This window comes from Pteropus medius, unplaced genomic scaffold, assembly GCF_902729225.1.
Source record: "Pteropus medius unplaced genomic scaffold, Ma_sr-lr_union100, whole genome shotgun sequence".
Taxonomy (NCBI): domain Eukaryota; kingdom Metazoa; phylum Chordata; class Mammalia; order Chiroptera; family Pteropodidae; genus Pteropus; species Pteropus medius.
In genome coordinates, this window is record NW_024354498.1 from 3529806 (window position 1) to 3557088 (window position 27283).

The 27283-nt window shown below is 38.5% G+C and overlaps 1 protein-coding gene across 3 annotated transcripts in view; it reads left to right on the forward strand.

The window, feature by feature from the left end:
- Positions 1-27283, forward strand: part of SH3KBP1 (SH3 domain containing kinase binding protein 1) — a 313545-nt gene that overhangs the window by 109535 nt on the left and 176727 nt on the right. For all 3 annotated transcript variants that reach the window (XM_039852304.1, XM_039852302.1, XM_039852303.1), the window contains one exon: positions 12195-12318. In XM_039852304.1, coding sequence (XP_039708238.1) covers positions 12195-12318 — 124 coding nt within the window. The remainder of the gene's footprint in view (positions 1-12194; positions 12319-27283) is intronic.

Sequence of the window (27283 nt, forward strand, 5' to 3'; positions counted from 1 at the left end):
GGAGGGAGGGAGAAAGAGGGGCAGGCTTCTAGCTCCTTATGATAATTAAAATGCTCTGCCTTTCATTCATATAAGCTCGGTATGATTATTTTTATTGCTACAGTATCTGGTTCCAAGCAATTTAAAAATTTCACCCCCTCTTTCCACTCCTTTTGTGATACGAAATGTCTCATTACTTAGCAGTTTTCTCTGCTGATGGTACAGTTTAGCATATGATCTTTTTGTTAACCTCAGTCAGGTGACCACACATAAGGTAATTAGATTAACCTGCCCCTCCTCCTCTTTACTGAAACAATGTAAAATCTGGTATTCTGTTGGCACATGCTTTCCTTAGATTAATGATCTTGGAGTTGCTGCATGGAAATTTACATAGTTCCCTACAGCTCTGAGAAATGAGAATGCCCAGCTGTCTAAAAGCTTTAATCAGGAAATGAGCATGAAATGACATTGTTTTGTCACGGGCTTAGAATAATTTGTTCTTGACAATCGAGTTATCTTGGATGGAAATGTATATAAACATTCTTTCAACAACCAGTAAACAGGTGCTTTTTTGTTTGTAAAAATACAAGAATTTCTTTACTTGAGAGAAGCTTTCAAATCATTGGCCCTCAGGTCAGTTCTGAAGCTTTATTCCGTGCTCATTTGTTTTGTCTCCCTTCTTTTAAATTGCAGTTTGAGGAAGTTGGCCTTTTGAAGCAAGCCAAGAACAGCATTAGGAGCACACACATTGGGTGGGAGGAGCATGGTGTGGCCACCAGGAGTGACGGCTTGGCCACAGGACTGCCAGGGCTTCAGTTCTCACTTAGCCATTTATTGCCTGTTCCTCTCTTGGGACCCACTTCTCCCATCTGTCCAAGACAGATAATAATGTTCCCTACTTTTTAGTGTGGCTATGAACATGAAATGAGTTACTCCATGTAAACCCTTAGAACAAACAGTACGTTGCTCATAGTATACATAATTGCCATCTAATTCCATATGTTTTAGAAGAGCTAGGAAAATGAAAAAACATATTTGTTTTTTTTTTTTTTAGATGTAAAAGATCTAGTGCATTTAACATTTTTTTCTATTGGCTTATTAGTCTTAGAAGCAGTTGTAACTAAAAATTAACACTGAGTTACACTCATGTACTGCTTTTGTTTATACATGACACATAGTAGGTACTCAAATATCTGTTAAAATGAAAGAGCTAATGACAGTGACCACCATTTATTGAGTGCCTGCTAGCTAACATTTATTGAGCGTCTGAGGATAAAAGATGAGTGAGATCTATTCCTTATCCCTGAGGCGCTCACAGAGTAGCTGAGAGAGAGACTTATGGACTCATATTTAGATTGCATGGGTCAATGCTGTGACAGGGATTCCAACAAAGGGCCACAAGAGCACAGGCTCTTCATCATCATCAAAGCTGTTAAAAAAAGACAGTGGAACTGGCTGTTAGATCTTGGGTGTCCCCCCTTTTTTTCCCCTCTAAGAGCAACCTGTTTACCTAGCACTCAGTTCAACAATTCTTATGTTTCAGGTAGTACAGCTTCATAGAGTACGATGTCATCAGAAACATTTAAAGGTTTTTCCAGAATAGACTGATAGAGAAAATGCCCACTCCTTAGGGAGCTCAATTTGAGATTGTGTAATTAACTTTTTAGGGAATAATTAGCCAATCCCAAACCGTTTAACTCTTTTTTCTCTTTCAAAAATTTCAAAATTTATAGTCACCATACAATATTATCTTAGTTTCAAGTGTACAACATAGTAATTAGACATTTATATAACTTACAAAGTGATCACCATAAGTCTAGTACCCACCTGTCACCATATATAGTTATTACGATATTATTGACTATGTTCCCTATGCTGTACATTACATCCCTATGACTTATTTTATAACTGGAAGTTTGCATTTTTTAATTCCCTTCACCTTTTCATCCATCCTCCTACCCCTTTCCATCTGGCAGCCATCAGTTCTTTGTATCTATGAGTTGGTTTCTGTTTTGTTCTGTTTGTTTTGTTTTGTTTTAGGTTCCACATATAAGTGATATACAGTATTTGTCTTCCTCCGTCTTTCTTATTTCACTTAGTATAATACCCTCTGGGTCCATCTTTATTGTCACAGATGGTAAGATTTTATTTTTTTTATGCCTGAGTAATAGTCCGTTGTCTGTATATACCACATCTTCTTTATCCATTCATCTATCAGTGGACACCTAGGTTGCTTCCACATCTTGGCTATTATAAATAATGCTACAGTGAACACAGGGGTGCATACATATCTTTTCAAGTTAGTGCTTTCTCTTTCTTTGGATAAATACCCCAAAGTGGGATTGCTGGGCCATATTTTTGAGGAATCTCTATCCAAACTCATGTTGTTTGCAGTCTGGCCACCAATTTGAAATACATTCTACCTATGATAAAACTAAAAATAAGATTTAATATTGCCTCTTTATAAACATTTTATTTTGTTTTCTGTGTTGTTTGTTGTCATTCCATTAGTTCTACTTTTCAAAATTTTTGAAGTTTGTATCATATAATTGGAAAAAAAAAATTAGTGGGCCTCCATATCCTTAACTTTCCAATTTCCCCTTCTTGATGAAATATATAGGCTGAAGAGCTTTCTTTTAAATTGCGTGTTCATGTATACTGCCATCACTGTGACCAGTAGCATTGGGATCTTTAAAACTAGCAGTGGAAATTATATAACCAAACTATATTGGGGGCTAGTGTCAACTCTTCCTTGTTTGTAGGAAAATTGTTAATAGTCTGATGATTGAGAAATAGTAAGCACATTTCAATTATTAATTTTTATATTAAAATTTTATATAGGCACATGATACTAATTAAAAGGGACAAAATATATTCTTTCCCTATCTCTTGGCCACCCTGTTCCCTCCCTGGAGGCAATCTCAGTTACAGTTTGTTTTTCTGTATTACACAATGAAGCATGCGCATGATCACACAAATGCTCGCATACATTATTAGGCTTTTTAACCTAGGAACGTGTCTTGGCAATTATCCTTATTGGTACTTACATACCAGTCTCATTCTTGGAGAGAGTCGCATGGTTTGGATTTATCGTAATTTATGTTACCAATTCTCTACTGATGCACATTTATGTTCTTTCAGTCTTCTGCTAATTTAAGCAATGCCAGAACGGTTAATCTTGTACATATGCCATTTTGCACATGTGCAAGTAAATTTGTAGTTTAAATTCCTAGAAGTGGAATGAAATACTGAGTCAAAAGGTATAGTGTAGGCACTTAAATTTTTGGTAGATAATTGCCACATTGCTTCCCACAGAAGTACCAATTTACATATCAATTTATACTCTCATTGGAAAGTACGAGAGGGTATCTATTTCTACACCATTGCCAAAATTATATGATCAATTTTTTTTTCATTGTCACCAGTCCGACAGATAAAAAATGATATCTTACTCAATAGAACTAATAAATTCACTGGATATTGGAGTGGTCTATTGAGAAACTTTATGGTGTTGAAAATCAAGAAAAAATCATATATCATTCTAATTAAAAAAATTATGTACATCTCTATCTAGGCTGTCAACGTCCGGAGAGTTTTGTGCTTGCTCTTCTCCATATCTCTTATACTTACTCTTTGCATGAATACCAGTTGTGTGTTAGGTGCACGGCATATGGAAACAGAGATGATATTCCCAGAGAGCCCAGACTCTAGTGAGAGAACTCATGTAAACATTATTATGTAGTAGGTGTTCAATTTTAGGTATAAGAAAATAGCCAAAAGGATTCAGGGTCTTTCTGTGTAGTGAGTATTGCACCGATATTGTCAAATGAATCCCACTGTAAATTCCATTTCTCTTATCAGTGTGGTTAAGCATCTTGTCATAGGTTTGAGTCATTTTTTTTCTATGAATTGTCCTTTGCTGTTTTTTTTTTTTTTTTTTTTTGCTGGCTTATTGATCTCTTTGCTGATACTTTGTAGAAAGAGTTCTCTGTAACCAGCAATATTCTCCCACTTTGACTTTTTGTTGATTAATTTTTTTCTATGTTGTATTTACAGTTTTCTGTAATTAGCCCTTTTGTGGCTTCTGGATTCTGTGTCAGAATATCGAATAGTCTTTTCTACTCTGAGATTGTAAAATCTTTCATGTTTCCTTATAGTGCTTTTAAGGTTTAATTTTTAAATGATAAATATATCTTGTCTAATATTCCCAGTCTAATAAATAAGTATTGATCATTTAAAAAAAAATGAGGCACCGCATGAATTTTCTTACTGTATCTTCTTCCTGCCACTCTTAAGCCAGATCTGTACCCTGTGAAGTGCGAAGTTGATTGTGATCCAGCTGTATCATTGTGGGGATGATACAGATATCCGTGTTGTCATAGCTTTGGGCTGCATTGAAAATACTCCCCGTCATCCGTAGATGGTTGTCCTGCCCATACCACTCTAAACTGGCCATTCGTTTGACAAATATTTATTAAGTGCCAACTAAAACATGTCCAAAGAGCTGGTTGGTATTGACACTCTTTACCTTTGATCTAATGGTAATAATCTAGATGTTTAGCAGGGAATGGGCAGATATAAAGACATAAAGTCGCCAACTGTCATGCAGGTAATTGTGTTGTATATGTGAAAACTGTGTTACCTCTTCAAGACATGAAAGTAGCTATTCTGATCTCTGACTGGTAGCTAGCATTTGCTGTGCTCTTTGCAGTATTCATTCCTGTCCTGCAGGTCAAGAGCTTCTTGCCTGGGCTGGTGTTATCAGTGATATTTGGGAGATAATATTGCAAGTATATGATATTGCAAATACGCGGTTGAAGATTTACATAGAATTGTGACAGTAGATATTCTGTTGTGTAAAAAAAACCAAACCAACCTTGTTAGCTTTGAGCCGAAAATATCTTAGGTATATTTATGAAGATATGTGAGAGCACTTTTCTAAGTGGCAGCATATTTTATACATGGAAGAAAGCCATTATGGTATGAGACATCAACATGGTTTCACTATGTAATTTTTAAGAGAAATTATGAAATATTTCAAGCATTGAAAAAAGACAGGAACTGAATAACAAATACCAGTGTGCCCACCACCTTGCTTTATCAAACCCTCATATTTTGCCATATTTACTTAAGACATTTTATATATATATATATTTATATACACACACAAATATATATATACACACACATACATACACATGCATATATACATATACACATACATATATATGTGTGTATATATATATATATACACATACATATATATGTGTGTATATATATATATATACACATATATATCTGTATATCTATATATTCTTTTTCCTTTACAATTCTCTCTAATGACGTTGGTGCATTTCATGGTTCAGCAGCATGGGTATTTTTTAAAAATTGAGATAATTAGGTATACATATATATATATATATTTTAAAGAAACAGACTCTTACAGATATAGCCGAAACTCCCCTAGTGCTCTGCTGTTGCTTTCAGGATCTTTGCTGTATCTTCCCAGTTGTTTTGGGCTGACTAGCCTTTTGTGAAGGGAACCAAATGCTAGGAAAGCATAGTATCTACAAGCAGGGAACATTTGAGGGACGACTGCTCCTCAAACTTGCCTTTTGCACGGGGCGGGGCAGACAGAAAGATACGCATGGGGGCCAATGTGCTATTCTAGGATTGTGTAGCTATTCAAAACTCTCTTGATCAGTAGATTTGGTGTAAGGGTTTGTTTTTAGTGATTTCCTTTTATCTCCTGCCAGTGGTAATTTGCAGAGGTTTTCCATGAACTAACAGGGGGCACAGCTGTGATCCCACAACCACATCTGGCTCTAAAGACAGGAACAGACCAGATTTGAGGACCTGCTGACGAATGATGCCTCTTTTCCCTGCCTTGCAACCACCTTGGGCTGGGAGGACCCTGCCCAGCCTCACTCTAATGCAAAAGGAAGCCCAGGACCAGCATTTCTGGCAGGTCAGGGCAGTGCTGAGCGCCCCCTGGTGTCAGTGGCACCAGCCTGCTCTGTGTGCCTGTATATTGGTGGCAGGAAACAAGGAAATACTGCAAGATGTGAAGAAAGCAGCTGTGGTGAAGGAAGGGCCCAGTGAAGGGAGCAGATCCACTCAGCTGATTGTGTCAATTAGATGAGATGCCCTCTGGCTCACCCACTTGGTAGGGTGTATTTGGCACATTTTGACGATTCGTCCCCTTAATGTTAATCCCAGAAATCACCCTCTGAGATGAATGTTAAAACACCCAAGCACTAGGCTTTCATGTTTTTGACCTTCTAGGACAAAATATGAGCACATTTCAATTTAAAAGAATCTGTCTTCTTCTGGTTTAAGCATTTATGTTTTTCTTTTAAATTGAAATATCATTTAGTGAAGTGCAGAGATCTTAGAAATACAGTTCAATGAATTTTTAGTTGTGTGTGCACCTGTGAAACCACCACCCAGACCAAATTATAGAACATTTTCATCCTCCTAGCGGGTTCTCTTGTACCCTTTGCAGTCAGTACCTTCCCAAGGGTAGCTGCTGTTTGGAGCTGTCTCACCATCGATTAGTTCTGCCTGTTGTAACATTTAACATAAATGGAATCGTACAGCATGTGATCTTTTGGGTCTGGCTTCTTTCACTCAACATTCTGACTGTGAAGTTCATCTATGTTGTTAGGTATAGTTCTTTTTATAGCACTTGCTATTTAATGATGACATTGATAATGACAATAAATAATCAATTTGTATGTCACTCTCCAATTCACTATTTGATTCAGAAGATAACTCTGTAATAGTGCCAACACATTTAGCATTAGACTTCTTTTAGAGATGGCAGAAGAGCTGCTTAGAGGCTTCCAGTATTGCCTCCAAGGTCACCCACCTAATAAATGATGATGCTGGGACTGACTCTGGTTTTTAACTCATAGCATCATTGTTTCCATTTACTGTGAAGCCCGTGTCTCAAGTTATGTCAAGGTTGGTGGAAGACGTAAAGTATGAGAGAAGGGAGGGACCCCCAAACTGGGCCTTCATTGGTGTTTTACTGTGGGTATTTTGATCAGTTGAAAGAAGTTCAACCCAGCCAACCTCCCAGCACCTATATAGTATGTAATAGATGGGGAAAGAGAGGAGAAAAGTAGTCGACTTGGCTCAGTAGCCAGCCACATCCTGGCAACTCTGCTTATGAGAAAGCAGACTGTGCTAGTTTAGCTCCCAGTCACATACAAATTATACATTTGCCCAGTGAGGCTGCTGTTTGCAAGCTGCTAAATGTGTCACAGCGAATTTTGCTAGAGTGGCATTATTGGGGCTTTTTGGCCTCCAGATGTGGGTGAACCGTCTTTGGTTCTGATCAGCATAGTGCTTTGGGAAGCAGGAATGATGTGAGTTCTCTCAATTTACTCAAATAGTCCTTGCGACATAGCCAGAGTGTCGTTGCAGCATCGATATCTTATTGATGGCCTCAGGTTTACTGTACATGCCGAGTTTCCATTGTTAAGACATCAGATTTGAGATAAAGAGAAGCTGGGTTTCCTTTACTTACTAAAGAGGTTTGTCGATACCCAGCCATTCTGTAGTGTCTTTAAGCAAGTACAATCATCTCTGATTCATATATGTGGGCATGTATGAATTTCTGTAAGCCCCTGTAGCCCGCAAATGTGTTTCAGGGTGTGGCCTCTACCACTAGGATAGTAGGATTCAGATTCTTAACAAATGGTTAAAAATATAGGCATAGTGGTCAGAAAGCTGAGATTGAGGGTTGGGGGCTAGGAGCACTCAGACCCAGGAAATCCAGAGTCCCATGACCTGGATCAGAACCTCGGAGAGCTCCAGGTACTTGGATGCTGGCAGCTGGAGGCAGGCAGGAGTCACTCCAGTGCCAATCCCACCCTCCTCTGCAGCAAAGAGCTTTTCTTGTGCGGATAAGGGGCTTCCAGGATTTGGGCCTCAGTATTTATGTGCTTATGGATAAAGTGGTACATTGCATTCTTTAGGCATGGAGGGAAGTGAAGGTTCCCAGTGGAGCCATGGGTGGCATGATTTTGAGTCTCCCTGCTCTAGCCATGACATCAGTTCTTCCTGGGAGGTGAGGTGTAGCAGGAGAGGTCTGCCTAGAAGGCCCAGAGTTGAGTCCCATGGCCCGTTCTGCCTCTTACTAGATTTGTGGCCTTTGGCTGGTCTCGTATCCTCTTGCTGGGCCTCATGATTCTTCTATGCAAAAATATATCAGTCTGGAAAAATCTTGGGTTTTGTTTTTTCCAATAACACAATGACAGTGTTATTATGAGGAGCAAGTGAAAAAATATCTGCTAAAGAACTTAATTATGTAAGCCTTTGCCAACGTAAGGTTGTATCATTGCCAGCTTCATCACCTATTTTTAGAGCCTACCAACAGGAGTCCATGAAATCAGGCATGTGTGAGTGTCAAAGAGTAGTTCAAGAAGTGTACTCCTCAACTTACATTTGCATGGTAATTGGTACAATGGGGTCAGTATGCATGTCAGATAGTTTGAACCAGAGTCTAGTACACAGAGACTTGTGATTTGCTGTGCAATTTGAAAAGTTTTAAATGAAAGAGCTTGTCCTGTGGTCTTTTAGAAGTAACTGGAGGATTTTAGTAGGGAAGTGACAAGAGCGGACATTTGGTTTAGGAAAGTGTCCCTTGTGGCAGTACAGAGGCTGAACTGGGATGGAAGAGAGTGGGGTCAAGGAGACATTACCACTCAGACAGGACGCAGGGGAAGCATGGTGAAGAGATGGGCTCTGAATCTAGACAGGTTGGGTTTCAGTTCTAGTTCCTACTTGTCTGACCTCGGACAAGTTTCCTTAGTTCTCTGTCTTGGTGTGTGCATCTGTGAATAGAGCTGTTGTGTGGGTTAAAAGTTCCAATCCCAGTGAAACTTTTACAGCAGGCATTAGCACATGGTAAGCACTCACGTTAGCTGGTATTCATGTGCATTTTTACTGTGGTAAAATACCTATAACATAAAATTTGCTATTTTAACCATTTAAAATGTACAATTCAGTGGCATTATTTATATTCACAATGTTATGTCACCATTGCCACTATCTGTTTCCAAAACTTTCTCGTCACCCCAAACTGAAACTCTGTAACGATTAAACATTAATTCCTATTCCCCCATGCCACTCTCTGGAAACCTCCAGTCTACTTTCTGTGTCTATGAATTTGACTACTCCAGGGGCCTCGTATAAGTGGAATCATATTTTTCCTTTTGTGTCTGGCTTATTTCACTTAGCGTAATGTTTTCCAGACTCATTCATGTTATAGCATGTATCAAAACTTTATTTCTTTTTAAGGCTGAATAATATTCTCTTGTATGTATATACCATATATTGTTTATCCATTGATCTGTTGATGGACACTAGGTTGTTTCCAGCTTTCAGCTGTTGTGAATAATACTGCCGTAGACGTTGTTATACAAGTATCTGTTTGAGTCCCTGTTTTCGGTTCTTTGGTGGGGTATATACCTAGGAGTGGAATTGCTGGGGCATTTGGTAGTTCTGTGTTTCACTTTTTGAGGAACCTCCATATTGTTTTCCACAGAGGCTGCGCCATTTTACATTCCCACCGGCAACATACAAGGGTTCAAATTCACTATATCTCCATTGACATTTGTTTTCCTTTTTTTAAAAAAAGTCTAGCCATCTTAGTAGGTATGAAGGGGTATCTCATTATAATTTTGATTTGCATTTCCCTGATGACTAATGATGCTGAACATCTTGTTGTGTGATTGTTGACCATTTTTTAATTTTTGGAGAAACATCTGTTCAAGCTATTTGCCTGGTATTTATGTTTTTAAGGCAGTGTGGGAGGAATGGAGAGAAACAGATTAAGGAAGTAGATTGGGCACAACTGGGTGACTGGTTAGATATGGGAGTTAACAGTGAGTTTTCCAGCCTGGGTAAGTGAGTAGACGATGGGCTGTCAAGCAAGGTAGCTTCCTCTCCTGCAGAAAGCGCAGGTTGGAGGGAAGATGTTGGGGTTGGGTGAGGCTGTGCTGAACCTGGTATGCCTGGGTGTTATGCAGGTGGAGAGCCTCCAGGATGCGCTGCCACGTCCACATGCCTGATTGGTTTCTCCAGGAAAATTGCAGGGCACATTTTAAGTTTTGTCTCCTCCCTGCTTCCATCTAAGAAGCATCTTAAGAAATTTGGTCATCATTAGGTTTCTCTATTTGGCAAATGTAAACAGTCGTTATGGAGACAATGGGATCTGAGATTTATGAACCATCTCCTCTCCTGCTGCTGGTTTCTCAACCTTTAAGCACCTCCTTGATCAAATCTGTCCTTCCAAGCTCATAGGTGCTGCTCTGAACCCTGGAGTATGAACATTCTTGACAACCATACTTCTGAAGCCATCTCCAGTAACCACCCCAGTCTCTCAAACATTTGCTCCTCCCTCACTCTTCTCCAACTGCATGCCACTAGCAGTTAGTGCTAAGCAAATGCTTTCCATGTCACCCACAACCCATTGAATTTCTCTGAATTACTCCTTGGTAACACTGGATGTTGAATCACTGCATTACATTGTGTCCAGGTGGGAAATTTGTGTGTGCATAGTCATATCCACACTGCAATGTAAAAGTGAGGTTTGAGCAACTGTTCCACCCCCAAAGAAGCAACTGTTGGGGAATGAGCCCCCATGGTGGCTTGTTTTCTTTACTTCTACAGCCATGGGCTGGCAGCTACCACTAAGAAAGCATCCCGTCATGCGGCTCAGGCAGGCAATGTTTGCAGATTGTCCCCTTATGCCATCTGCCTGTGAGGCTGCAGAAACCCCCAGCAACTGCTGTTCTAGCAGGTGCCAGGGCTGCTGAGGTGGGAGTTCGTGTACATACACATGCGTGCACAAAGCTTTGTGCTGTGTTGGCCTGGGACGCCAGCTGAAACTCTCAACCCAGCAAAGCACCAGCCGCAGTTGCTGGTTTCCGGTGGGGCCCTGGTGAGGGAAGGAGGGAGGGTGGGAGGGAGGGCGAGGCTGTTGTTAACCAAGCCAGCAATCTAGCAATCCGGGAATTGACTACGGTAACTCTGGTGTGTAGGAAGCTACTATGCAGTGGCTATGTTTTGACAAGCCTTTGTTCTTTTCACCTCTGCCCAGGCTGAATTGTGGCCCCCTCTACCTAATTTACCATCTTCATGTTCATTCCATAGGAGCCCACCCACTCCACTTTTTGCCCTTCATTCTTTTTCAAGAACACATCTCTCTCATCCTTGAGTCCTTCCAGCCACTCAGCCATGCTTTGGGTCTAGCCCCTTAGCTTTCTTTTTCCCAAGTCATTGTGATTATGGGTTCACACAAGCCCAGAAACCCCCTGCTCCAGACCCGCAGTTTGTGAATTACTCTAATTTCATGCTATTAATGTAAATCGTTAAGGTAATTTGAAATAATTGTATCAGCCACCGGGTTTAAAAAAAATATCTACCTTAATGGAGTTTTGATATGAGAGCACCTAGAACTTTTTCTGTGAAGGACCAGGTATTTTAGGTTTTGATCTCTCTTCCAACTACTCAACACTGCCATGCAGCATCAAAGCAGCCATAGAAAATACTTAAACAAATGAAAGTGATTGTGTTGTAATGAAACTTTATTTATAAAAAAAAAAAAAAAAAAAAAGGTGGTGGGCTGCAGTTTTCTGACCCCTGGCCTAGAATGATAATCTTCATTTCAGCTTGTTATCCTTATATTTTTCTTTGTCAAAAGTTAAAAAGCCAGAGGAACTTTATGACCGTAAATGAACTGAATTCATCTTCTTTGGGGTTTAAAATAATTGTGAGCACAATGATGGTTTGGGAATATACTTCTCTAAACCCCTGTTGGGAAGGATAGAAACCAGAAGGCTTTTAAGGGGTGACTGTGCTTGGCCAAAGCTTGTCATTGTTCAAAAAGTAGAGCAGGCTGTCACTGAGAGCTGTGCGGTGGCCTTTATTATCCCTCATTCTCTTTATGGTTACTTGGAATGGCCATAGTCACATAAAGACATTGCCATATTAGACATCATTTCATTGTATAGGACCAGACACTTCTCTAATTAATTTAAGGAAAACAAGCTACAGAAATATTGTGGCATTTTTAAAACATCATGTTATACTGAGTTGAGGTCATTATAATTTATTTCCAGAAAGTCGAAGCATAAAATAGTCAAAAAGGCATTTTAAAATTTCAAACTACAATCTTGTTTTCCTTTTATCTATCTTCACAGGAAATAAAGAAAGAGATGAAGAAAGACCCTCTCTCCAGCAAAGCTCCAGAAAAGCCCATGCACGAAGTATCCAGTGGAAATGCTTTGCTATCTTCTGAAACAATTTTAAGAACCAATAAGAGAGGTATGGAAAAGAAGAAAGAGCCCCCTCCTCACACACAAACCCAGACTGAAAACTTCTGGGTAAACTGTGTCAAATTTTAAATTGCTGAAAAAAATGACTGGTATTTGCCCTTTTGGGCTTTTTAAAATATGAATTTTTGGATACATACACACACAGAGCAAGTAATGACAGAATAACTATAATAAAGGGAACAGAGTATTTTTTTTTTTGACAATGAGAAAGTAGACTAAATTTATAAATGATGTTTTTTTCCCAGGACTTTAGGTTTTCATATCTGTTTTTATGGATGGAAGGTAACTTTAGAGAATGCAGTGGTGCGGGCTGAGCTGTGCGTATTTGGCTGTTCTCTCTTTTTAATTTAAGGGCAGGCTTTATCAGGGTCTTTCTCTAACTGCTGGGCCCCCGAACACAGACCTTGCCTCTATTTAGAAGGTAGTATGTGAGAGGACACCTCATATAACCACCTAACCAAGAGACCTTTAATCATCTCGTTTCTCTCTTTTGAGAGAGACCTCAAGGCAGATTTTCAGCTATCAGCTTGCTGGAGTTTTGTTTTTTTCTCATACCCTCCCTTTGTGAGATTGTTGCTTTAAATGATGGGAGAGACAACATAAGATGGCAGAGAAGACTCGACTCAATTTTTTAGACTGTGGTCACACTAGATTCCTTGTTTTTTTCCTGACTTCACCCTCACCGTGGATCAACCAGGGCACACACTGAGTGTTTCCCCGGTAGGTTAGCATCAGCTGCAGGCTTTTCATGGGTTTATTACTTCCTTAAAGAGAAATATAGAGCTGTTCAAAAGCAGGAGCAGGAAATGTATTAGCAATGAGTTCCATTAAAAAGAAAAAAGAAGGCAAGTTTACATAACCATGGAGAAGAACAGTTAATCTTTCATAAAATTTAGACAGCATAAGAATTTGTCCAGTAAACTGTCCATTGATCATAGTGCTTGAGACATTAGCTTTGTGTCTCTCTTCCTTCCTGCTTCTTCCTCTAGCCCCTCCAGCTGCCCTGGGTTACATTTCCTTTTTTTGAATTACCCAGATTAAATATTGGCTGGAGGCCCACACTGGTTAGCAGCTATAGGATTCTCTCTCTCTCTCTCTCTCTCTCTCTCTCTCTCTCTCTCTCTCTCTCTCTCTCTCTCTCAAGTCCCATCTTACCAGTGCAGGGGATTTCCCATTCGAAGAATTAAGTATACTTTACTGTAAAACTATAGTCATCCCCAAGTGTCTCTTGCATTCTTGCAAATAAGTTCCAGAACTCTTGAGGTCTGCCCTCATCAGATTTGGAGAGCTGGACTTCAGTGAGTCCTCTGACATTTCTCCAAATCTCCTTTGCTAATCTGGGTCCTTACAGTTCCTCCTGATGCTTCTTGGGACAGTGGGCTGAGGAATTGCATAGACACTGATCAGCATTGATCAGAGGCAAGGCCTCTCCGCCAGCCCTGTTTTTGTAAAGTAAATAAGAGAATTAAGGTAATTAATTAAATTTAACTAGATAAGGAATTAATTAAGGAATTAAGGTAATTATCTGGATGAGTTTGGTAAAATTACCTGAGAACTTTAAATCAACGAAGGAATAAAACTTTTTAAATAATTATCTCTTTACAACTAAAATTCTAGCCTTTGGGGTCCCCTATGGAATTTTTCATTAACCAAAAACTGGCATTAAAAGAGTTTATTACTTCCTTTTTTTAAGCCTCTACCTTAGGCCTGCAGCCTGATTCTGAGAAACCTTTTAGTTATTTTATATAATGAATCTGCCAGTGGCTCTGAGACCTAGCACATGGGGGCATTCTGTAAATATGAAACACATAACAAACCATCTTCATTCTGTCCCAGGCTTCACACTGACCCCCAAGTCACCTGGGCCCAACATAAATTTCCAGTTGAAGGGAAGCATTGTATACCAGCGCCAGTGCTGTCTTCGGCCCTGCCCCCACCCGTCAAGACTAACAGGATCCTACTACTTCTTATACTAAACAGCGGGTAGATTGATTGGCCTTGTCAGGCCAGATAAATAGTTCATTGTGCTGAGCTCAAAAGCTACATTTTTTCCCACCCCAAATCAATGAAAAACCACTTTTTTTTTCCCTTAAAACAAGGATCAGAGGCTAAATCTGTGGGACGATTCTAGTCACTTGTAAACACTTCCTTCCCACCAATTTTTCAACTTTTATGAGTTATCGTAAATGACCGAAGTCTCCTTTCCTTTGTTTCCCTCAAGCTTTGTCCCTAGAAATCTCTTGGATGTTTTTGTCTACTGCTGTTGTTCTGGAAGGAAGTTAAGTTACTTTCAGAGTTTAGCACCAGCCTGCGTTGATTTCTTACAGTATATGAGTCCAACTCGTGATTTAGCCTTGGACCCTGTGAGAATTTAATAGTTAACACAAGTTCGTTTTCTTTATCAAAGGTGAGATGACTATTTGCATGGGCCTTATCATTCGATACAGGCTTAGCATTGGTTTAATAAAGAAAGATCACATTCTATTTATATGAGGCCGAAATTGAACCACTTTATTGGGTCCTGAACTTGAGATAGACATAGCTGAAGAAGTAATGCCCAAGTGTGTCCAGCAGTTTTTGCTGGGAACATGCCTCATTTTGTGGCAGTGGTGAATAGGCTGTACTACTTCACAATGTGGGATGAGCTCACCCTCCCTAGACACCTGCGTAAGGTCAAAAGATACTCTAGGTTTAAAAGAAGCTATTCATAGCCGTGGGAAAGGCCAGGACCATGGAAACAGCAGTTTGGGGACTGATTAGTTTCCGTTTTCAGCTTTAACCTTTGCAAATTTCTAGAGTTGATTTAGGAAGGTACTGGAATGACTCCATGGGTTTTTCATTTGAGGAAAAAGATGTGACTGAAATTGAGAGAGAGAGAGACATAGAGAGAAAGCATGCAGGTCCTCCAGATGGCTTGACAGCACCAGCTATACGTTCTGGTTATAGAACTGTAAGAACAGTTGTGTCTGCTCCACCCTCAGCCACTTCTCTGGGCTTTATCTGAGTCACGGTGAGGGAGCTTCCTGTTTAAACCAAGCCTTTCCCAAGAAGTAAGAAGCCATTTTTCATTCAACTTAAAGCATAGATGTTGTATATCCTAAAGTAATCCCAGACTCCAGATGTTGACAAACTGGACCTAGAAAATCTGAAAACTTTTCTTGAAGACAAATGTCATTCTCATGAACCAGACAGAAAGGGTTGTCTGTTTCCTTCTGAGAATCATTTATTATTTTGTTTCTCCTATTGTTAAACCCATATAGGAGAATAATGGGCTCTCCTAAATTGGAACATTGCTCTATGGAGGAACTTTTAAAAAAATATTTAAACCTCAAGTTTAAGAGCAAAATTGAACAAATGGACATTTTAGCAGTTAACAGCAAATAGGCTAAATACATACTTGAAAATGAGCAAGCAGAATTTTGTCCATTTGAATATATGGCCCCTTTTCTGCTTGAATTAAAATGAAATAAATTATTTGGTTTCATCCTTAGAAGGATTTCTGGACCAGCTTTGTCCTTGTGATAAGTTAAGTCTTCAGACTGTAATCAGCACATTGCTGGCTTGTGTAAGGACCAGTTTGTATTTTGGGGCTCTAGTTTCCCAGGTTTTGCCTCGTTAGCGGACCTCATGGGGAAGTTACCTCTCACTGATCCCATGAGGTTCTTGCTGCCTATAATTTTGGATATCGTTCCTTCCTCACTTTTGGGTGTTTACTAATGAACATTTAATAGCACATGTTTCCTATGTATCTATTAAGGGCCTGCCCCTGTCTTTAGCGTTGGGACAGATAGAAAGACTAGAAAAACACCATCCAGTCTTGCCTACAAGCAGTTCCAGTCTGTTGTATTACTTGGAGAATGTTGAGAAAGTGCTGCACATTTCTTATATCTTTTTTATGCCAAGGTGGGGTTATGTCTCTTATTTCTGTCATTCTGAAATGTGAAGCCACTCCACAGGTTTCTGGTTGGCTTTATATGTCCTTGTTTCTATTTCCAGTTTATCATGAATTCAGTGTTTGGTAAGTCTCTATTGTATTTTGCACATTTACTATTCTTTGCTATTATTATTGTTATTGTTATGCTTTCCTGATATAAAATGTATTTTATAATCATCTTTTTAAGTCGCTCTGCTACTTTGGCATTTGCCTTCTGAAAGATAAACTGCTTTTACCATCTTTATTTAAGGTTTGTTGTGCATTTGCATTTTACTGCCTCTTCCAGAGATTAATGCTGAAAGATCCGATGGTTTAAAAGATGTTATTTGTAACATGTCTAGCACTGATGCTCTGAGATGAGAGTCAAGTTGCGATGGGGGAGGGTTGCTCTCTGAGTTGGTATGTGGATATGACTTTGATTGTAGAGCATTGCTCTGTGGATTCATGTGTTTTGTCCTTCAGACAGGTTTAATTCAAAAGTTTTCCTTGACAGAGGGATCAACAGCTGCTCTGCCTCTGGTGACACACTGTTGCTTTAAAAGTTAGTGCAGAAATTCTTCAGAATTCATTTTGTGTGTGGATGGGTAACACACACATGCCCTTTATTAATACGGGCCTAGTGTTTACCGCACAGAAGGGCTCTCCATTTTGGTCTGCTGCCTGTAGCTGTCAGAAGAATTTTACCTAATGTTTATCATTCTTTCCCTTACTGTTTCTGTACTAGTCATTCCAATCCCTAAACAGATCTGGCCATAGTGACCTCGCTGAAGGGAAAACATTTTTTCAAGCTTTCATTCCTTTAGCATTTACTACTCAGAATAATATTCTTGAGGTATCTGTTGGCTTGTTTGTTAAAACATGAGTGAGTGTCTGTGTATGTGTGTGTACGCATATACAAGTGTGCATGTGCTAGCATTGAACTCTCATGTTGGCTCAGAGGCAGTGGCCTGGAACTTGATAGGCTATTGGCCCTTAGTTTGAAATGAAACTCTAAACAAAGGATGGGAAAAGTGTCCTTAATAAAGAAAATGTCAACTGTACTTTGTTAAGGTAGATGTGAGATCTGGGGATTTGTTTATAGTAACAAGACTTTTTCTCATTTCAAATTTCCTTTTGGAGAAACAAAGGAATCAAAGCGTGGCATATTGGGTCAGATTTTTCTTTGAGTTTGTAAATCGTTTGTTGATTTTATCTAAATTGCTGGATTTATGGACAGATAGAAGAGTAAGAGTTAAGAAAAGGCATTACTGTTGTGTGGAAGCTCTTGGCTCTCAACTGAGCTGGTCTTTCCCATGGGAGAGGAATATAAAGCTAGCAACCTGGCAGTGAACATGGATTGATATAATATATAGTCATTCAATAATATATACGTCCGTGTGAATGGATCTACATATGCATTTATAGTCTTTTTTTTTTTTTTTCCAGAGAGGCTTGGTCATTTAAAGCAACTGGCCCTGGCTGCTTTTCTGTTCAAGTTCTGTTGGGAGCCTGTGTAAAGACCAGTAATTGATGTTAGAGTATGTTGCCCTTGTTCATTTTCTTATCTGAGTGGTTCTGCCTCTTGGGGCTTAATAAATGATTAGGTTCAAATTAGGGATGGTGGTGAAATGGATGGAGAAAGCCATTCTGGAGGGGTGTTGCGATCATACATTTACTGGAGGTTTTTATGTGTTTAGAATTTTCCTTTTATTACATTTATCTCCTTTTAGTCTCTCTGTCCTGGTTCTAAGTCATTGACACTAGAGTAATGAGTGTCCCACGGAACCATCATTGATTTAGACTTCCACTGCATTCCTGCTGGGTTTCCACGCAATCCCGCCCAGAGGATGATCCGTGAAGTGGTTCTGTGGTGGTGGCTCCACCTGGTGGCTCTCCTAGGAAACTCCTCCTCCTCTTCACCGTTTCTTTCTCCCTGGGGAAACTTGTGCCTTTGGTTCTTAGCGTTCTCAGTTTATGCACTTCCATCTCAGACCCATGACTTCTCATATTATACACATGTTCTTTTTTTTAACCAAATATTTATTTAAAAATTATCGAGGTGACATTGGTTAAAAACATTATATAAAATTCAGGTATACAACATTATAATATAATATCTGTGTACGCCATTGCACACTCACTACCAAAAGTCTAGTTTCTTCTGTTACCGTATATTTGACCCCTTTCACCCAATTCGTTTTCTCCAGACCCTGCTTCCCATCTGATAATTACCATTCTGTTGTCTGTATCTATGAGTTTGTTTTTGTTTTGTTATATAATTTGTTACTTTTTTGTTTTATATTCCACATATGAGCAAAATCATATAGTTTTTGTCCTTTTCTGTCTGACATGTTTTGCTTAACCTAATACCCTTAAGATCCATCCATGTTGTCGCAAATGGCAATATTTTATCTTTTATATGGCTGAATAATATTCCATTGTATATGTCACACCTTCTTTATCCAGTCATTCATTGATGGACACTTTGGTTATTTCCATGTCTTGGCTATTATCACACATATGTTCTCTTTAGCTCCTCTCCTTTCTCTTCTAAAATTTACTTACTGAACTCGTACAGTCTGTTTCCCCATCTTTGTTCCACAGACCAAGATCATTGTTGATAAGCATAAAAAATAGAGACTCCTACAGGCATGACTTTACATGTAGATATTAATTTGGACACAATAAAGAATTACACTAAAATCCCTGTGCGTAATTCAAAGCCGCCTCCTTAATAGCTCTGAGTACCCTTAACTATGTGGTTATACGTGGATTTTTGACTGCATGGGAGGTCGGCGCCTTTAACCCCTGGTTGTTCAGGGGTCAACTGTACTTCTTCATTTCTTGTTGAACCCAATTTTCCTCAAAGCAGCAATATTTTATTACTGATGTTGTTTTCAGTTGTCAGCAAGTGATAAAATAAAAAGCCAACTGACTTCATTTGTCAGTTCTCTACAGGAAGCCCCTTCTTTCCTGGTATGGGCTGCTCCCTCTGCCCCTCTCTGGGTATACCACCGAGCCTAAGTATTCTTGACAAATAAAAAATGTTTCTTCTTTAATTTCATTTTTTGTTGGTTTTCGTTAGTTGATGGGATTGCAGATTTGCCTTGTTTTAACTACATTGTGGGTTAATCTGGGAACTCAATCATCAGTTATGACTTTGCTTCTGTGGGCAAAAGCATTTGGAGTTCCATGCACTGTGCATAGCACATAACCTTATAAATCTGGCTTCCTATTTTGTTTTTTATATTGTTGGCATGGAGCCTTAGGTACCTTTTAAAAGTCAGAGAGTCCATATAATTGGGAATGACTGAAGTTTTCTCATGTTGCAGAGGAGTTTATGGTTCACATGATACAGAATGCTGGAACTGTACAAGCTCTATACGGTATACCAGGTTCCAAAGACAGAGCTGAGTTCAACCACACAGCATCACTGTATGCGGTGCTTATTTTCATCAGTCCTAAGTTGGACCTCTGTATGCCCAAATTTGCCTGTATAAGGCATATTCTAAAAGGGATGCTATTGTATATTTTCATCTACTAGAGAGGAGACCATGCAACAAGTATGACACACTCAGATAGAAACCAAGCCGGTATGTCTCATTGTGCGTTGCATGGAATTATAGCCCTGCAAAATATTCCACAAAAGGGGGATGGGGAGAGAGAGAGAGGAGACAAAGAGGGAGAGAAAATTATCTTTCTGGACAAATAAATTTTGGTTATAGCTGCCTGCATTAATACCTTCTTAGGGACTGACAAGCACATTAGCATATTATAGGCTCTCAGACGTCCTGTGGTAAGGAAACCTGCTTATCTTTGATCACCAAACCACATTTAACTGAATACTAGTTAGGACTCTGCTTTGGGATGTGCTGGGTTTTAAAATGCAGGGCAAAATGTAAGCATTTCTGAGATCATCTTCAGATTCTCCCTTGCACAGGGAATGTTAAAGTAAGTGAATGGAGCCGGTGGTGCTGGCACTTCTAAAACCCGTGACTGCAGATGATGCTAGGAGAGCATTCTCTGCATCTAAAACTTGAAAGCCAGTCCTTTTGGTAGTTTTTCAAGTGATAAGCTGAAAATGATTTTCCCCCTTGATCGTTTTCTTGGATCCTTGTGTCTAAGAGTTACGTACTGGGGCTGGGCTTTGACAGGAAAAAATGGGCTGAGGGGGCCGACCCAATGAATGGTGAGGCCAGGTCTACCTGGGACTTGTGTAAAGATGGAACCTCAGATTCCAGGGGTAGATTTTATAACGGTGACAAAATAGCAGTCCCATGTGGTCAAAACAGCCCCATTGCCTTCTCTATCTGCTTCAATTGAAAGATGAGGAATCTTAGCTTTTCTTGATACCATTAAAACCCTGAACGTACATAAAGAAGAGCTTTTGTTCACTCTCTCCCCCTATTCGTGAAATAGGCTGCCATTTTGAGTTCAGATAATGAGCCCACATGCGAGGCTGTGAGGAAAATCCGCATAACCTGCTGTTTTAGAATTCCTGTGGTGGCTGAGGTCCCTGATGGTGGCCCTGCCTGCGGCCTGATGCAGAGACCCACTTATCAACTTACCAGGCAAGAGGACATGGAGCCTCTGCCCAGGAGACTGAAAAGACATCTCTCTGATCTGGGATACTGACCTTTGCTAAGGCCCACATGGGATCCTTCTTTCCAAAGAGAGATTGTTCTGGGTAGAGAGCTGGTAGGTTAATTAGAGGTATTGTATTGGGACTACAACTGTGTTCTCTTGTAGAAAGCCATGGAAAATGGGCATTTTTTTTTCCTGTAGTTTCTTCACTTTCTTTGAATTATACCCATTGGTCTGTCATCGAAGCCTGGTTCCTCTGATGCCACTTGTAGCTTTAGCTTAGTTTTTGGAGTTGCGGCTTTTTGTACTTGTGAGGCCCTGGGACAATTGTGCCTTAAACAACAAGGACATTTCATGGCACACCTCCATAACCCAGCTGGCACTGAAACTGACCTGCTATTGGTCTGACATGGGAAAAGAGAACAGCTAGAAACTCTGCATGCGTGTGTGTGAGGAAGCACATTTGAGAAGGACTGAACTGCTTGTTCCACTTGTGTTTCTCTGGAGACTTGAATAAGCTCAGTGGCAGCAGGTCCTTGTTGCAGGAAGAATGGCTGTTGGCAAATTCCAGACCCCACTTCTGCCGCACCCCTAAAGTTTCTGTAGGACTTTAGGCAAGTCTCATACTTGGTTTTCTATTCTGTAAAATAAGGAGATGATTTTTGTTACTCCCTCAGGGAAATCACGAGGACAAAAATGAGGAAAGAGAATAAGTTTGGGGGCAGAGGGTGGTAACAGAGTGGAGTAGGATGGGGTGTTACTTACTGAATACAGTAGTAGTTGTTATCAAAAGTGGTAAACTGCTAGGGAGACCCCGGTGCACTGGGAAGAAATTACAGATATGTGGCAAATAATAATCAGGTATTTCTGTGAAATAGCCAGTGATCGGCTGCACATAGAACAGTCTCCAGGACAGACCATATTCTAAGCCGTAACAGAAGTCTCAATAAATTTGAAAGGATTAAAATTATACAAAGTATGTTCTCCAACCACAGAGGAATTAAATTAGAAACCAACAATCAAAGGAAGTTTGGGGAATTCACAAATACATGGAAATTAAATAACATATTCCTAAATAACCAGTAGATTAAAGAAGAATCCATAGAGAAAGTTTAAAATACTTTGACATGAATGAAAATGAAAATACAACATTCAGAAATTTACTGCATATAGCTAAAGCAATGCTTAGAGTGAAATTTATACCTACAAATGCCTATATTAAAAAAAAAACCTCTAATCAATACCTTAATTTTTTTTTCAGTTTAGTGAGATATAATTGATATGTAACAATATGTAAGCCTAAGGTGTATAGTGTGATAATTTGATATGATACATTTATATACTGTGAAATGATTACCACAATAAGATTAGTTAACACATCCTTACCAGTGTTTTTTAGTTGTTGTGATGGTGAGAACATAAAAGATTTGTTTTTCTCTGTCTGATTTGTTTCACTTAACACAATGTCCTCAAGGTTCATTCATGTTGTTGCAATGGCAGGATTTCCTCTTTCTTATGGCCGAATAATATTCCTCTGTGTGTATATCACAATTTATTTATCCATTCATATGTTGATGGACACTTAGGTTATTCTCATTTATTGGCGGTTGTGAATAATGCTGCATTGAACATGGGAGTGCAGATTATCTTTTCGAGATAGTGATTTCATTTCCTTTGGATACATACCCAGAAGTGGGTTTGTCAATAGCCTTTTAACCTTAAACTAGAAAAAGAAGGGCAAACTAAACTCAAAGCAAACTGAAAGAAGGAAATAATAAAGATTAGAGTGGAAATAAGCAAAATAGAGAATAGAAAAACAATACAGAAAATCAATGAAGCCAAAAGTTGGTTCGTTGAAATAGTCAACAAAATTGATAAACTTTAGCTTTACTGATCAAGAAAAAAAGAAGAGAAGATTTGAACTACTCGTGTGAGGAATTAAAAAGGGAGCATCACTGCTGATCTTAGAGAAATTAAAAGGATCGTAAGGGAATACTGTGAACAGTATATACACAGCTGGGGGAATGTAAAAAAATGGTGCAGCTGCTTTGGAAAACAGTGTGGCATTTCCTCAAACGGTTAAGTATAGAGTTACCATATGACCCAGCATTTCACACCCAAGAGAAATGATAGCGTATGTCCATGTACAAATTTGTACGTGAATGTTCATAGCAGCATGATTCATAATAGCCAAAAAGAGGAAACAACCCAAATGTCTATCAGCAGATGAACAGATGAACAAAATGTGGTTTATCCGTACAATGGAATATTATTTGACAATAAAAAGGAATGAAGTACTGATACATGCTACGACATGGATGGACCTTGAAAACATTATGCTAAGTGGAAGAAGCCAGACACAAAAAAATCACATATCGCATGATTCCATTTGTATGAAATGTCCAGAATAGACAAATCCCTGGAGACAAAAAGTGATTAGCATTTGCCTAGAACTGAGTGTGGGAATGGAAAGTGACTGCTAATGGGTATGAGGTTTTTTGGGGGGTGATGGAAATGTTCTAAAATTAGATAGTTGTGATGGTTGCATAATTCTGTAAATATATAAAAAACATTTAATTATACACTTAAATGGGTGAGTTTTATGGTATGTAAATTATATCTCGATAAAGCTGTTTAAAAAATAGATTAACACACAAATTAGTGTTAAAATGCAGTGTCCGGCTGTGCCTATCTGTCTGTCTCTTTCTCTTTTACATCCCATACTACTACCCCATCCCAGATGAGGGACAAGGTGTGACATTCCATTTAGTCATCCATTAAAATTGTATATTTCTCCGTGAAGCTTTATATTTTTCTTCATTCAATTAGTTGCCTAGGAGATAGTGAGTCTGAGGGATCAAAAAGACACTCTTTTGCTGGGAATGACCTAAATATCAGATAATTGATTCGAAAAGGGTAGAGAACTGACTGTGGCATTCTATTGTTCATTTCTTAAGAAAAAAATGAGATATCCTGTAAATCAAAAGCCAAACCTCTTATATTCTAAATTTTGTGCTTCATAGAGCCTTCGCTGGAAAGGAGAGAATCCATTTATGGTTCCAGTTTTTCTTGCCATTGTCAGTAATTCTGCGTTAGTTATTTTTGCTCATAAATCTTTATCTGTAGCTCTGATGATTTCTTTAGGAAAGATTCTTAGATGTGGAATTACCGGACAAAAGCATGTATATATTTTATAGGACTTTAAGTTATTATTATGAAATTGATTTCTTGAAGGCTTGCACCAATTTGCACCACCACGAGAGTTGGGCAAATGCTTATTAATGTTGTAGGCTTGAATTTCTTTGATTAATAGAATACTTGAACATTCTTTCTTGTCATTTGTTTGTATTCTTTGCTCTTACTTTGCGAGATCTTTATATTTTTCTTACTGATTAATGTATTGTTCCTTTGTCATTTGTGGCAAATTGTGTTTCCCAGTTTGTTGGCTTTTTATTTTGTTTACAATTGGTTTGAGGTACAGAAATGGTACATTTTTATGCAGATTAGTATATTGATGGTTTCTTTTGTGATTTCTCTGAATAAATTCTCACCTAATTTTTCTTTTCCTTTATACTGGCTTCATTTTTTTATTTCTAATTTTTAATCTATATGAAATTTTGATGTATAGTATGAAGTTAGTATGCAAATTGACTTTTGTTTTGAAATAGCCACCCTTCCTGGACCATTTATTGAATAATTCAGCCCTTCTCCATTAATTCGTGATACCTCATTTATCATATAATGTTATTATATGCAAATGCATTTTTTCTGGACTTTTAATTCTGTACCATTAATCTGTCTCACCATTCTTGTATCAGAATAGTTAACTATTGTGGCTTTATAATACATTTGATTTAATATATATGGCTTTTATCCTTCCTATCATTACTCTTCATTTAGGAAAGTATTTCAGCTATTCTCACTTGTTTATTCTAAAATCATGTTATGAAGTTTTTAAAAATGCCATTGGAATTTGGATTTGAATTACATTAAAATTATAAATCAATTTAGAAAGAATTGACATTTTCCAACTTTTTCTTTTGTTTAAAAGCTTTGTATTGTGTCATACAAACTGTCTTTATATACAAGTGCATAAGTGAAAACCTTTCTCTCCCTTGCCTGTCCTCCCCAAATATCACAGTGAACCAAATCATGCAAATATGTCACCAAATTAAAACATATTTTTTTTCTGAATTCTAAGGAGCTCTTTCTAGTGATCCAGTACATAGGATCTCACTCTGGTTAGTCAAGTGTCAGTTATGGTTTTATTTGTACAGTTTCACTCACTCCTTAACGTTATTCCTACATAGGTTGTGATTATTGTTGGCTTTTGTAAATAGGATTTTTCCCCCTCATATTTTTTCCCATTACTGATCCACAGAAGAATTTAACTTTTGAATATTTCTGTTATAATAGCCCTTTTGTAGAATGCTCTTGTTAATTAAAAATGTTCCCCTTTAATATTAGAAAAAATGCTAGTACTTATTAGTCACTAGCTCTCAGAAGGTGGAAGAATAGGAATTACAAAATGTTATATTTGAATAAAAGATATTTTATCAACAAAAATTCTTTAACTTGGATAGAACTTTACAGTTTACATATAGAGAGAGACTGAAGACTCACTTCGTAGAATAACCCCATGAAGGGTGGTAAGAGAAGCATCCTTATCAGTCCATTTTAAATATAAAGAATCTAAGGTCGGAAGAAGTGAAAAATGACTTACCCAAGGCACCAATAAAGGCAGACATAAGGTCTGCTTTTTGCTGCCTTAATCTCACAAAAATAATAGGCAGTAATGCAAGTAATAGTGTCCGAGAAGCCTTAGTAAATGGCTGATCTTAAATGATTATTTTTGGACACTTGTAGTTGCATTTCATTCTATTAATAGACTTATATTCTTTGCGTGTGTATGCATGTGCGTGTATGCATGTGCACTCATGTTTAGATTTTGATTTTCTTTACTGGAGTGTAAGCTCCTTGAAGGAAGAAGCCACATTATATTCATCTTGGAACCAACTTTAGTTATTGGATGAAAGTATGTACTTAAACACTCTAACCCTCTTGAAAAACAGGTTGCCAAAAGGAAAACTATCAGAGGGAGAACAAGCTTATTAAGTTATATTTCAGGAGAAGCTGCTGAAATTCTGCGATTCAGAGAAATTGTCTGGTTACTGAGTGCTGAAGGAGAGAGGAGACTTATTAAGTGTCTGTTTTGGAGAGTAGATCAGGAAAGTAAGTACTGAATCTAGCTGTAGGCCTGATAATAGGCCATTAGTAGAGAGTGAGAAAGCAAACTACATTTCCAAAGGAGGAAATTTGAACCAGGTCTTGAATAACAAGATTGAAAGTAGAATTAAGTCATAAGAGTAACTGTGGGAAGACTCTTAAAGGTTTCATATTTCCTGGTGTAACATGAGATGAAAATTGGAGAATATATTCAGGACAAGGGCAAGTTTAGAGTTTATGTGATCATTTTAATCTGCATTTGATTTCATACCCTTACCCAAGGTTTAAGTGAAAATATGTACAGTTTCGTTTGTTTTACATACAACAATCTGTCGGCTCTCCTATGTATTCGTTGGTGTACACGGGTCAGACTTAGCCTTTCCTTCCTTCCTGGGTTTCTCTCTCTCTAATATCTGAGTGCTCATCGTCACCATCATCAGAGTCAGGGAGAGAAAGTAACGATATTAATCAAAAGAGGCGGTTGGATTATGTGATTGTATGTTAATTTTGCTTGTCAGAAACCTGGTATTTTGAATTATCAGTGATTGGTACTGTGTTTTCAGATTTCAGCTGAAGTAAAATCTACCTGTATAACTACGTCCTGTTTGGCAGGTTGAAGATACTGGAACTCTGGAGCAGGGAGACCTTCTCTCCCTCCCCCTCACTCTCTCTTACTTCCTTCCCTCTTCTCCTTCCCTTGTCCCCAGGGCCAACTTGGATGGATTCTTCAGCATTGTCATCCCTTGCAAAGGAAAATCAGATTTCCAGAATGTTTTGCTATTGCGTTTTCTCCTTGTTTCTTTTAACCCTTTTCTAGGCCATGATATTTGACAGATTAAAGCAAACAAATAAACACAAGCATACTGTTAAGAGTTATCTTCTCAAAAAGCGTTGTCTAAGGGAAAAATGATACCAGTTGGTTTAAAGTAATTCTTTAGTAATATCACTGGGAGTAGTTTGTTTCTTTAGAAGAAATTAACTTTCTTTGTAATCTACTTTTGACTTCAAGATAAAGTGTAAGACCCATGAGGTTATATATAAAGAGTAAAAGTAACCAAGTTACCTCTGACATTGTGTGGACAGGGACAAGCAAACCAAGATGAGCAAAGAATGGAAGTTCTGATTCTATTTGTACATATATTTACACTTAAAAAATACTTCACATTCTCATTTAAGCTTTGGCCCTAGAGCTCTGACCTTGTTTCACAAAATACGTGTGTAATTCAGTCAT